The sequence below is a fragment of the Camelus bactrianus genome, chromosome 8, assembly GCF_048773025.1.
Source record: "Camelus bactrianus isolate YW-2024 breed Bactrian camel chromosome 8, ASM4877302v1, whole genome shotgun sequence".
Classification (NCBI taxonomy): Eukaryota; Metazoa; Chordata; class Mammalia; order Artiodactyla; family Camelidae; genus Camelus; species Camelus bactrianus.
Window position 1 is genome coordinate 31,278,464 of NC_133546.1, and position 14,452 is coordinate 31,292,915.

Below are 14,452 nucleotides of genomic sequence, written 5' to 3' on the forward strand. Positions count from 1 at the left end.
TTTTTCAGCTGGAGGAACAGGGTCAGAAGAGTAGTGAGGCCATTGGTTCCGTGGCAGGGTATTGGAGAGTGAATACAATAGTAATATCAGATGGATAGCTGGTCTTATTGGGTATTTAAGAAGTAAAACCAGCAAGATCTGAAGGTCTGTTGGAAGGGGGAAAATGTCCAGCTAATTCTCAGGCTTCTGACTTGATCTACTGGTTGGATGGTGGTGCAGTTTAATAAATATTAACATTGACAGAAGAGCAGGGGCTATTAGAATTGTTTAGATGGCCTTAAATTTGGTTTCCTGCTAATTAAGTTCCCAGAAGAAAGCCTTTGGTTGAAATAAAATCCTTCTCAAAATGTTTTAGTCCAATTTCCATTCTTTAATAATATTAAAATTGAATTTTGATCTTAATTATTTTGGATTATTAGGGATTATTTTAAACATTAGTTCCTATTGTATAGTGACTTCAGTACAAATGCTGTATGAAACTGCTTTTCATGTGTAGTGCAGAGTATTCCCTGGAAATAGAGGATAGGTATCCAACACAAAAAGCCCAATTATTAAAATTAAAATTATTGTTACAGGCGTTTTTTCTTCTAAATATAAAATGTACACTTAAAAGAATTGTGCTCTTGTTTTACATTATTCTTTCTTATACTGATGACTAAACTTGCCTTGAAGTCAAGGGCATGTTGCCTGCTAAGTTGCTTTTCAGTGGCCTTGAATGTCAGGCACAGTTCAAACTCCTCTTGGCTTGAGTCCTTCCTTTCTAAAGTGACAAGAAAAAGAATAGTTCTGAGTCAAGGATAGGCAATTTTAGAGAAACCTTAGAGGAAAAAGCAAGATGAAAAAGATTGAGAGCTATAGGAAGCTATGAAATATTGATTTGCTGAAAATAGAACATAGTAAATAAATAGAGAAAAGGAGAAATATAAGATATTCTACTCTGAGTGCTAGTTTTTAATGTTACTAATGTGAAAATGTATCCTTCATAAAAAAGAAAAGTAGCAGAAAATGCTTAAGTGAAATATTTGTTCCTAGAAACTCTTGGTCATATTTCCATTATAGGCCAAACTCCTCTTTTACTACACATTTAATGATTTTTTTAAACTATATCTCTTTGGAAAAGATGTATAAATAACCATCCAAGACCTCTAACTACTGCTTTGATATAAGTCATAGCAAAACCTGTTTGTGTCTTTCACAGAAAGAAAAAATTCGTCTTAGTGTAACAAATGCAATGTATAGTATTTGAAAATGAAAAATTGAGCCAGCTTTTTAAAGTTACTTCAAAAAAGCAGCAATCTTGATTGTTAAAACTCTTTACTAGTGTTATGTTTTGATGTATCAATTGATTACTTCCTTCTTAATGGATATTTATTTTAAGTGTTGGAAAGTTATATTTTACTTTAAAAGGAAAACTTGGTGCCTTTCATAACTTGCAGAAAAGTTTCTGCTCAAACATAGGACATATTAGTTCATTTATAAACAGAGAACTGAAATCATATAAGCAGAATATAAGCAGAATAGTGGTATCAGAAAGGCAGTGTATGAATTAGTTAAAAGTTTAAAAAGTCAGATAGTGGTAAAAAAAAAAGACATAAAGTTATCAACAAATTTTGTGCCCTTGACCATTCCCAAATTTCTCCTCACCCTCTGCTACTCCGAGGTAACTCATGTAAATATTTAGCTCCTGCCTTCTTATATTTCCATTCACATTTCCAAATAATACAGGGATATTGCTATTTTTCAAGTGATCAACTTTAGACAGTAATAACTGACTTCCACACGTGGTGATGAAGATTTGATGTCCTTATATTACTACTTCCTCTTCCCTTTCCCCGTTCTCTCAGTGTATGATAAGTTATGATTCAGCATTAGTAGTTTTATTATTGTGACAATTCGTTGCTGAATCAAGTAGTAGATAATGGCTATAATTCTGTGTAATTCTTTATTTTTCTCTAATAATGACCTTATTATTTCATTGCTTAGTTTTCTTCAATCTTCTTCTAAGTCTTGAAGTATTTTCTATCATCTTTGTAAAAAAAATTAATAAATAAACTCTTTCGTTGCAGTTTTCCAGAGCCCAAACTGTTAGGAGTTCTACATTTTCTATTATTTTTTAGCCTGAAGTATTCCTCATGGAACCCTCCAACCTCATGCTCCGATCTGAATTTGTGGCTCTCTAGACCTAATGCATAGGTGCTTATCTTAGCTTGTTAATGATGTAATAAAAATCCCATAGACTGGGTGGCTTATAAGCAACAAATTTATTTCTTGGAGTTCTAGAGGCTGGAAGGCTGAAATTAGGGTGCCAGCATTATCAAATTCTGGTGAGGAAACTCTTCTAGGTTTTACACTGTATCCTCACACAGTGGAGAGAAGAGATGGGAAGCAAGCTCTCTGGTGACTTTTATAAGAGCACTAATCTCATTGATAGGGCTCCTTCCTCATGACCTCACCTAATTCTAATCACTTCCCAAAGATGCCACTTCCTAATACCCTCACATTAGGGAGCAGGGTTTCAACATGTGAATATTGAGAGAAACAATCATTAAGTCCATAACAGTGCTGTCCTGGGACTTCCATTTAAAACCATCCAAGGGGTTCCACTTTGACTTGCTTCTGTGTTTACTAGCAATTTCTGGAATCAAATAACTTATTCTTTCTTGGTTTTCTTCCAGTTTTGAGGAGCCCATCCTGACTTATTTCCTGAGAAAGGTGCAGAGGATATTTATTAGTTAAGTAGAAAACTAGCATCTTAAAAAATATTTTACACTCAGATAAAATTGAGTCTGGCTACTTCTAGAATTCCAGGTTGAAAATTACTTTTCAGAATTTTGAAAGATTTGCTCCCTTATCTTCTACCTTCCAATATTGCCTTTGAGAGATTATCCATAGTATTCTGAAGTTTCAAAGTAATGTGCTTTGTGGTAGGTCTGTTCATTCATCGTGAGGGAAATTTTCAGTTTGGAAATTCAGGTTCTTCATTTCTAGGGTAATGATTCTTTGACAATTTCCTCTCAACAGTTTTTTCTCTTCTCTCTTTCTATAACTTCTAATCTTGTGTTGAAGCATCCATACTGATCTAGGACTATTTTCTTCTCTATTTTATGTCTCTTTGTCTTTGGTTTACCTTCAGGGGAAGTTCCTTAACTATATTTCCAACTGTTTTAATGAATTTTTAATTTCAGCTATCATATTTTTAATTTCCAAGAGTTATTTCTTATATCATTTAAAACTGTTACCATGTTCTTGTTTTAAGGATGCAATAGTATCTTATCTCTCTGAAAATAATGTACTATTCCTTAAAGTTTTCTACTGTTCTTTGCATTTTGTCTTCCTTTTTTGAGCCCTTTTTTTTTGAAGTGTTGGTCTGTCATTCTTCCTCAAATGCCTCATAATTATTTACCATTTGTTCATATTTACATGTGAGACATATTTTAAGATTTAATTTACAAGTGAGGCACTATTTATATACCAGTTCTTTGTTTCTGAATTTTAGGTTTCATTTTGTCAGCTTTTCTTTGGAAAATTCCCCCAGATTCAGGTCCTCTGAGTCTTTCTTCCAGGACTTGTTCCATTTCATCTGAAAAGAGTCTTCTTGATACCTTCTGGGGTTTTTGGAACTGTTGTAACTGTGTGGGGAAGTTGCTGAGGGTTTCACCATTCCCCTTCAGGTTCAGACTTACCTCCTTTGCCTTCAGTCCTGTGCTTCTCCCCTGCTCACCCATGCCTCGTTTCCAGATTCTGAGACCTTGTACTGTTTCCTGCAAAGAGAGAAGTGGAAACAGTCATCTTGCCTTCAAGACTTGAATAAGATTGTCTCAGTAGACTTCCAATCGTATACTGCTAATTCAGGTCCAGTTGCAAAGGATAGGTCCTCAAATGCTGAATTGAGACTAGTATTCCAGAATTAAATATTAGCTGCCCAAGGAAACATGCATTGTCCAACATTAACCAAGCCTAACTATTTTCTCTTTAAAGATCATTTCTAGTGGGGTCCCCCAAATTCACACTTAGCTAAAAGAGTTGTTGCAATGGGAAATGCAGAAAAGCACCACATTATGATTAACATTGGCCCTAGCTGTAAAGGGACTTTCCCTGAAAGAAGAGGTAGATGACAACTTTTAATGAAATGACTCAGAAGTGGAAAGAGGGGAGCAGTGTTAGCTTTTTAGAGAAAATGGAATGGAATTTTTTCACAAGAGCTCCCTTTGGATAACCAGAAAACATACCTAAGCAAGAACAATTCAAGTTCTCCCAGAAAGAAAATATTGGAAGCCTAAACTAAGGTCTTATGAGTATCTATTGTTTTTACTTCAGATTAGTTTGAAATTAACACCTCCAGGACTATCTCTTGTGCTCTGAGTTGCTGTCTTCTTATCTCTTTCTCACTTTTGAAGTCAAGATAGCTTTTTCGGGAAATTTTCTAGTTTACCTTGCTCTCTATAGCCATTTTTTTTTAAGTTGGGGGAAGGGAGGATTATATTTTTCAATTATAAGATGACAATTGTTTAAATAATTTGTAATACACATAGACACATACACACACAGGAATTATATATACCAGAATGTAAGCAATGGTAATCTAAAGCAGATCAATTTATAGAAGATTGTAATGTTTTATCTCCTCTCTTAAAAAATATTTTTATAAGAACATGTAACTTTTTGTTTTATAAGAAAAGCAAAGCAAAAAAATACTGATTTCTGTATCTTTTTCTTGGACACTTAGACATAATAAAATATGTCATAAAAAATTGATTAAGGCTATTCCAGTTTAAAAACTTGAGGATATCACTTCCAAATTCTAGGTAACTTTAAACAAATATAAGTTGGTTTTTCTCAACTTTTGGTTATGGAGAACTTAAAACATGGAAGACTAAAGAGAATAGTACTAAAAACTAAAGAGGGTTTGTTTTAATGTACTAACAGACATAAGAGCAAAATATATAAAATGTGAAGCTGATGCAAAAGTAATTAGGCAGAGTGAGTTGTTGGTATACTGGGCATTTTTGGGCTTTGTGGCAGTTAGTAGAGAGGTAAATGCTCTCATTTCAGCTGCGCTTACCATTGAGCTATCAAATTAATCTGCCAAAATTCTAATTTCATTTGGTCATTCTTAATCTCAGATATTTTGATTTCCTCCTGAAGTAGCTGCGCATTCCTCTGCCTGGCATTCAAGGGGTCGATTCGTCTTTATAGTCTTTTCAGTGATTCTCCTGTCCAGACTCAATGCCCTAGATTAAAATCCCAAGGCTGACTACGTATTAATCCCTGAGTGTACCTTACTTTTTTTCTTTTTCTTTATTGTTGATCATAGTGCTTTGATCATCTGGGATATTCTCTCTCCTTCCTATCTTGACTTGTAATTTTCTACATCCTTAAAGACATTATTGTAACTGCATCTTTCATAATATCTATCTTTATCCCCATCCCCAAACTAGATGTGTTATTTCTTCCACTCTTTTTCTTCCTACTGTGGTCTTAACTAAGCCTTTCATGTGATTCCATTTCTGTCTTCCTCAGTATATCAATTATACTTTAGAATATTTTTAGAATTTTTTTAGTTGTTGCCTTAGTGTGTGCAATATTCATTTATAATCTAAGTCCTCTTTCAAATACACTATACCACTTTGTGGCGAGTGCAGGTACCTCATAACAAAGTATTCCCAATTCCTCTCTCCTGTCCCTTACAACATGACTGTCATTCATTTCATTACCCATGAGCTATAATCATCCAATATGTTGTTACTGTTATTATTTTGAACACACTATTATATCAATTAAAAATAAGAAAAACAAAACATTTTATATTTCCTTTATTCCTTCTCTAATACCCTTCCTTTTTTAATGTAGATCTGAGTTTCTGATATATCATTTTCTTCTCTCTGAAGAACTTCTTTTATGTTCCTTGCAAGTCAGGTTTACTGGTGACAAATGCCCTAAATTTTTCTTTGTCTGAGAGTGTCTTTATTTCTCCTTCACATTTGTAGGGGAGGTAAAATTTTACCTTTCTCCTCTCACAATTTCTCAGCTGGGCCTGAGAATTAAACTAACATTACATAGATTAAGAAGAGAAAAGCATACACATTTATATAATTTTGACACAGGAGCTCTTTTAAGAAAATGAAGACCCCAATGAAGAATGAATGCTTTTATTTTAGGTTGAACAACTGAAGCAACTGTGGAAAAGTAACTAAACTATGTGGGGATGCTAAAGGAAGATGCAGATTCTAACAAGGTCTGTTTGTACAGAATTCCCTTGGCTTTGACTACCTGTAAAAAATGTGTCCTTTCTTCTGGTACAGGAAGGGCATCTTTCACATGATTTTTTTTTTAATTGAACTATGGTCAGTTTACAATGTTGTGTCAATTTCTGGTGTACAGCATGATATTTCAGTCATACATATACATACATATGTTCATTTTCATATTCTTTTTCATTATAGGTTAGTACAAGATATTGAATATAGTTCCCTTTGCTTTACAGTAGAAACTTGTTATTTATCTATTTTATATATAGTAGTTGGTACCTGCAAACCTCAGACTCTCACATGAGCATTTTTATCTCCTGTTTTCAGGAAGAAAAGGAAAATTAGAATTGTCCTTCTTGCATCTGCTGTTTTTCAAGTAACTTTAGCTTGAAAGAATCTTTTAAACCAAAGTGAATATATTTTGGGATAGTATATTCTGCCACCCTTGTCTTTTAAAGAATAATTTTGCTATGTACAAAATTCTAGATTGGTGGGGGTTTTTTTTCCTTTCAATACTTAAAATATGCCTCTTACTGTCTTTTTACTTTTATCGTAAAAATGGTTTCTGAAAAGAAGTCCAATGTAATTCTTGTCCTTCTTCCTCTATAGGTAAGACTTTTTTTTCTTCTGGCTTCTTCAAGTTTTCTCTCTTCTTTGATTTTCTGCGGCTTAAATGTGATATGCCTTAGTGTTGGTTTTTTGGTATTTATCCAGATTCTTGTTCTCCAAGCTTCAAAATTTGAAAACTTCTCAGCCATTATTACTTTGGTATTGCTTCTATTCCTTTCTCTCTTTTGTTCCTTCTGGCATTCCCACGGTGGATATATTACATCTTTTGTGATTGTCCCACAGGTCTTTGATATTCTGTTCCATTTTTTTTCCACTCTTTTTCTTTTGCTTTTCAGTTTGGGAAGTTTCTATGGACATAATCTTCAAGCTCACTGATTCTTTCCTTAGCTATGTCCAGTCTAAACCCATGAAAGTCATCCTTCATTTCTGTTCCCACATGTCTTTAATTTCTAGCACAGAGAAGATAATATTTAAGCAGATTAAGTTACCCATCTTTTTTTGCATTTTCCTTCATTAGAGCCCTTAGTGTGTTAATCATATTTTAAATTTCCAGTGTTATAGTTCCAAAATCTCAGCCATATCTGAGTCTGGTTTTGATGCTTCCTTTGTCTTTTCAGACTGTGCTGTTTGCCTTTTAACACACCTTGCAGTTTTTTGTCGAAAGCTAGGCATGATGTATTAGGCCAAAGAAACAGGTAGATGTGCCTTTGTTATGAGGTTTTAGGTTTATCTGTCTGGGAGTTAGTTCACTGTTTGCTGTACCTGTAGGTGTCAGAAGCTAAAATTTTATGTAGTGTCCTTGTTTATTGTTTCCCCTATTGTCTTTCCCTAGAGACCTTTTAAAATAGGGGTTGTAAATGCCATTCTTTCTACTGTAATTTCCTGGTATTATTTAGAAATCTTCTTGATATGGGTGGTGATGTTTAGGGGAGGGGAAGCATTCTGTAATCCTGTAATTAGGTCTCAGTCTTTTACTGACCCTGCTTCTCAGCTTTATTGCCCACATCCCCTTGGTGAGACAGAACGGCTGTCATGGTCAGGAGCTATGTATTTCCCTTCCCTCATGAAGAAGGATAGAGGAGGCTTGAGTTGGGTATTCCCCTTTCCCATATGGAAGTCTAGAGGTAGCTGGAGTTGGGTAATTCCTTTCCCCCACATCAGTTAGACTCTGGCAAGACCCAAGTTGTTCAGGCTGTGGTAAAATGGTTTTCCTTGAGGGCAGGCCTTTTTTTTAAGACACACTTAGTGTGATATGGGTGTATTTCAGAATGGTTAGTTTTCCCCTCACCCTGCCCAAAGCATGAGGGGATTTTTCTCAGATCTTCACCCTGAGAAGCTAGTGGGGTTCCTGGAAGTGAGCTCAGGAAAGCGTAGGGGATCCACCTAAGCCTGGCCCTCCATAAGTTTTATCTCTCAAGCTTGTCCATGCTTAGTCTCCAGCAGTTAGTCAGTTACTCTTAAAGTGTTCTTACCTGTTTTGGCTCCAGCAGTGGTTTCTGCTTCCCCAAAGCTATAAATCTCTGTATTCCCCCATCTCTCCAGTTTTGAGGGTGATAGTTTGTCCTGTAACCTCAATTCTCTGATGGATCCAAGAAGGATAGTTGATTTTCACTACATGTGCTATTTCCCTGTACTGAATCTTCTCTTAAGGTATATGCATCATGATTATTTTCATACCCTAAAATGTCAAGATTATTATTTTGTAGAAATTAAACAACAGAAAAGTGTTGTATTGAATAAGATAAACTACAACCTGAAATGGCATGTTTTAAATGAAATACACTCTACCTTCTATGATGTACAATAAGAGTTTTAGCAGTAGAAAATGAAATTTTACCTGGAACTCTACTTGTTTATGAGATCATAACCTTTGAAGCTCAATCAAGGACATTATTCTTTCAACTGTTTTTCACTCATTCAGTTTATTTAATTACTGAGTACCTACTGTGTGCTAGGCACCATGCTAGACACTGGGTTGTGTTGTTGAACCAAAGAAAGACTCCTATCCCTGTGTAGCTTGTGCTCCATATGGAACATATTCCATTTTGGGTAAACAAACAATAAACAATGGTCATAATAAATATAAGCAAATTGTATGGAATGATTGAAGGTAAAGGGCAACATGGAACATAGAGAAATAGAGAAGGGCAAAGGACAGAGATAATTGCAGTTTTAAATTGAGCACTGTCTTAGTCCATCTGGTGGCTAAAATAAAATCCCGTAGACTGGATGGCTTATAAACAACAGAAATTTATTTCTTATAGTTTTGGAGGCTGGGAAGTACAATAGTAAGATGCTGGCAGATTTGGTATCTGGTAAAGGTCTACTTCCCAGTTCACAGGCAGCCTGCTCCTTACTGGGTCCTCACATGGCAGAAGGACAAGGGAGTCCTCTGGGGTCTCTTTTATAAGAGCACTAATCTCATGACCTAAGCACAACCCAAAGGTCCCACCTCCAAATACCATCACATTGGGGGTTAGATTTCAAAAAATGAATTTTGGGGGAACACAAACATTCAGTTTTTGGAAACAACATTTTCAGTAAGTCTCATTGAGAAGTTAATATTTAAGTAGAGTTGAAGAAGAAGGAGAATTAGTAGGAGTGTTGATTGTAAACATATCTGGCTGAAGGATGTGGCAGGCAGAGGTAACAGACCATGCAAAGACCTCATTAACAACAAGGGACGCAGCAGTAAGTTAGAGTGAAGCAACCCAGCGGCACATGAGATCCAAATGGAACCTAGGACCTTGGTAAGGACTTTGACTTTTATTCTGAGTGAAAAGGACTGCCACCGTGGGGCTATGAACAGAAGAAAGACATTATCAGTTTCACGTTTAAAAAGACTATCTGGCAGGATACTGGTTAGGAAGCCATTGCAATAAACCAGGCAATAAATAACGTGGCTTAGATCAGAGTAGTTTTAATGTAATGGATGTTGGTTGTTAGGAAAGCAAGAGAGAAGATAAGAATGTCTCTGAGATTTCTGGATTTAACAAGGAGAATGGAGTCCCCAGTAACTGAGATGGAAAAATAGATAGATTAGGTTTTGGTTGGAAAGAGTAGAATTTCAGTTTAAGCACGCTCATTTTGAGATATCTATTAGACATCCAAGTGGAGATCTTAAGTAGATACTTGGCATACAGGAGACTTCTTTGGCTAGAGATACACTTCAGGGAATCATCAGCATACAGATGGTTCTTAAACATATAAGACTGTAAGATCATGTGGGTGTGAGTGTAGACAGAGAAAGGAACAGAATCAAGACACATTAAAAGGTGTGTAGTGGGTGGAGAGTGGGTGGTGTGTGTAGAGAGAAGAAACTAGCAAAAAAAAGTTGAATTATAAGTAAGATAAGGAAATAAGTGAGGAAAATGTAGTAAAGGGGAAAGAGTTGTACCTACTCTGTCAAATGCCTCTGATACATCAAGTAAGATGAGATATACTGGCATATCTTCAGTGGATTTGGTACGGAAGTATTTAAAATAGGTCAGAAACTAGACACATAAAAATTTAACAGTAGTTAGGTAGCCTGTCCCAGAGGCTTTTTCTGGCAATAAAGTCCTCCTGGGGTATTAAAACAATTCCTTTCCCACTGTACCCAGTGCCCAAATATAGATTGGGTTCTCGCTTGCATTACAGTCCCTTTGTTGTGATGAATCAATTTAGATTGATTCTATTCTATTCTACTAATGTCGAGCTATTCCCTCCATTTGAAAAATGAATCTATGAACCTGTCTAGTTCTAGCTCTATAGTTCTTAAACCTAGTTCATTTTGATCCAAACAAGTGAGATTTTAGAGTTTCTAAAATCATCTTGAGTTTCAGGGAAGCCTGTGGCAATGATTTCAAAAGTTAGGGTTTGCTAAACTTCATAAAATGAACTGATAAATAATTTTTAGCCCCTTTCTTTCCTCCAACCCTTTTTAAAATGGAGAATCTTTACAATTTTTATGGACCATCAGCTTTTGGACAACCATTGTTTTTTTCTTTTTTCTTTTTCTTTTTTATGTTCAAGAAAAAAAATAATGCTATTTGGTGCTATATTTTTAGGAACTCTGATACACCACATATACAAATAATATGACATGAATTATAGTCTCCAGATGCTGCATAAACAGTTAATAATAGAAAAAGTAATAATATAGATATTATTTTATGAGAAAAAATTTGGTCTTCTAAATTACATTATTAATTTTTAAAAGCATACGGAGAAAAAAGAGTATCGACAGAAGGGCGGCTAGATATACTGGGAAGCAATTGTGGATCATGAAAAGGCTATACAACCAACATTAGGTTTAGAAAACTGTCAAGAAAATATAAACTATTATAAAATCCTGTTAATATTAACATATAACTTTATTTTTTTTAATGCAAGACCATTTATAAGGTGGGACATTTATTATGTAGGTCAGTGTATAAAAAGCAGATGATTTCAGGATAGTATTTTAAGTGTCTCTGTAGTCTGCAAGAAAGACTTCTGAGACAGTGGCTCTTGGAAAGAATACAGAGATTCATTAGTCTCCAGTGACACATTCGCCAAAGAATACATCAGTAAGCACCCCACCAGCACACCAGGGCTCCTGAGTGGCTCCTTTAATTGTAACCCATCCTGTGCCATTCCTTTTCTATCAAGGTGTTGATGTAGCACCAACAGAGAAATAGTTTTCACATTGGAAAAAGACTGCATTTTGGTATCTATCCACTTCCATATATTAATCCTTAGTACTTTATGTCCCCTGATATTGCAATACAGTTGTACCCCACAGGATAGAATTTTGTGTGTAGGATGTATATTGTGGGCCTTACACAGGAAGGGTCTTATTTGAAGTACCAAAACTTTCTTCTAAGATAATTTTCCATACAGTGTCGGGACTTCAAAAGCATGACTTAAAACAATGTAATAAATTTTCTGGGAAAAAACACACACATATATATACCTTTAAACACATGCATATATATTCGTGTATGTTATGTGTGATAAAACTATGAAGGAAAACAAAGGAATGGTTAACATTGAAATCAGGACAATGCAACCCTTAGGTTGCAGTAAGAAGGATGTGATTTTGGTGAGGTTTGTAGAACTCCAAGGTACTGGTTTATGTCTTTCTCTGAAGCTAAGCAGAAGCAGATATATGGGTGTTGGTTTTATTTATGATCTATTTCATTTTTAAATTTAAAAAAGGAAAATCATACATAAGAAATGTTATATCATGAACATCTGAGTTTTTTTTTAATGAAATTTATCTCTGGTACCTGGAGATACTCTAATATTACTTTAGAGCAATATTTTGATGCACAGAAATGTCATAGTCTTTTTTTCCTTTTCCAGACAGAAAAGATATAGTCCGTATCCTCCCCAGTTTAGATGTTGAAGTTAAAGACATTACGGACAGTTGTGATGCCAACTGGTTTCTTGAGCTGTTAACAACACAAGATCTTTTTGAAATGACCGGTAAGGAGTTCCCCATAGTGGCTGAAGTCATAGAAGTTCCTCAAGGAAACCAGCTACCTAGAAGCATTTTACAGCCTGGGAAAACCATTGTGATCCACAAAAAGTATCAGGCTTCAAGGATCTTAACTTCAGAAATTAGAAGCAATTTTCCTAAAAGACACTTCTTGATCCCCACTAGCTACAAAGGCAAATTCAAGAGGCGACCTCGGGAGTTCCCAACAGCCTATGACCTCGAGATAGCAAAGAGTGAAAAGGAGCCCCTCCACGTGGTAGCCACCAAAGCTTTTCATCCCCCCCATGATGAGCTGTCATCTGTATCTGTCGGGGACCAGTTTCTAGTGCATCACTCACAAACAACTGAAGTCCTCTGTGAAGGAATCAAAAAAGTGGTGAAAGTTCTGACCTGTGAAAAAATCCTCACAAAATCCTATGAGGCAGCCCTGCTCCCTTTGTACATGGAAGGAGGTTTTGTAGAGGTGATTCATGATAAGAAACAGTACCAGATTTCTGAGCTCTGTGCACAGTTCCGCTTGCCCTTCAACGTGAAGGTATCTGTGAGAGATCTTTCCATTGAAGAAGACATTTTGGCTGCTATACCAGGACTACAGTTAGAGGAAGCTATCACAGACTCGTATCTCCTCATAAGTGACTTTGCCAACCCCAGGGAGTGCTGGGAAATTCCTGTTGGCCGCTTGAATATGACTGTTCAGTTAGTTAGTAATTTGTCTAGGGAGCCAGGATCATTTCTAGTCAGGACTCTGGTCGAAGAGATCACTGAAGAACAGTATTACATGATGCGGAGATATGAAAGCTCTTTCTTGCACCCCCCACCTCGACCTCCCAAACGTCCCTCAGTGGAGGAAACAAAGTTAACCCTGCTAAACTTAGCAGAGGAAAGGACAGTGGCTCTGCCCAAGTCTCCCAAGGTAAGGCTATGATTTTGCAATTTTTCCTCTCAAGTGTTTTTCTGGAGGCAGTTTATTTCAAGTCTCTTCTGAGTTTGGTTTTTGCTTACTTTTCTTCCTTTCATGCCATATTTGAAATGAGCCTTTCTGATGCACAGTAGATGATTGAACATCAACAGAGCATAAGCTGTTACAGCATTTTGTATTTTGACGCTTAACCAGTAACTGTGACAAGAAATTTGTATGAAATTAGAAATAGTAGGGATGACATTTGATTATGATGACCCAAAATGCTGTTTCAGTGGGTTTTGGTAATTAGGAATGATTTATAAGCTGCCTCAGAAGCAAAATCTCTTTTTATTTTGGAAGGACTGTTCATTTATTTCTAGGTGGAGTTGTTTTAATACTTCATCCAGGAAATGAGCGCACAATAAACTTCTTTCTTGTGGGGGGTTACCAGTAGCATGCATCTATAACACATGTCTTCATTTTGTTTCATGTGCAGACGGATATAAAAATAACTTGGCAGAGCTGGGTGTGTGAGAATACGCGCGTCTGCCCACGTGCTGCCTATTTGAGAATTGTCATCTTTAACGGTTCTATTGAAAAACAAAATCAATAAAATTGCAGACAGTATGAGATCATTAAACAATCAACAACTCCATAACCACTCTAAAGATTTGGGGAGGGGAGGGGCTACAGCTTCATATCTGCTTGGAATCTTTGCCTCTTGAAAATTGCCTGCTGAGTGCCTGGAGAGCACTTGCCCTACACCACGGAGCACGGGTCGTTTATCTGGCCGGCAGTGGTTCTATGGTGTGTGGAAAGAGTGCATTCTGGCCGGGCAGATGTTGTGCCAGCAGCTTGGGGAAACAAAGCAATTAGTAAAACAAAGAGAGATGCTGTGTTTACTCTCTGTACTCAAGAATGATAGCAGCCTCGGGCTTCAAGGATGTGAGTATGGAAATTCTACTTTTCAAAGATTGCATTCTGATTGTATGCTGGGGAAGTCCAGTAAAGATCTTCATTCTCAGGAAAACATAAAACCAGCAGAAATTTCCTTTCTAGAAAAACAATTTTGAAGGAATCGTTTTGAATTAAACAACTGTTTCCAAATAATGTTGATTAACAGGCTGCTATTAATGTGGAGAATGTCTGGCTTCTCCTGTTTAATATATTTTTATTACTGAATTGAATGTTGTGGGAGATGGAATGCTGTTCTCATTTTCAGTGGGAGGCAGAATAATGTCTCAGCCCACTACCCCCACCCTTTCACCA

The 14,452-nt window shown here is 36.2% G+C and overlaps 1 protein-coding gene across 5 annotated transcripts in view; it reads left to right on the plus strand.

Moving 5' to 3' along the window:
* THEMIS (thymocyte selection associated) overlaps nt 1–14,452 on the plus strand; it is a 168,034-nt gene that overhangs the window by 60,145 nt on the left and 93,437 nt on the right. For all 5 annotated transcript variants that reach the window (XR_012508624.1, XM_010965531.3, XM_074368392.1 and 2 more), the window contains one exon: nt 12,147–13,195. Coding sequence is in view for 4 of the 5 variants with exons in the window: in XM_010965531.3 (XP_010963833.2) it covers nt 12,147–13,195 (1,049 nt within the window). In the remaining variant the exon portion in view is untranslated. The remainder of the gene's footprint in view (nt 1–12,146; nt 13,196–14,452) is intronic.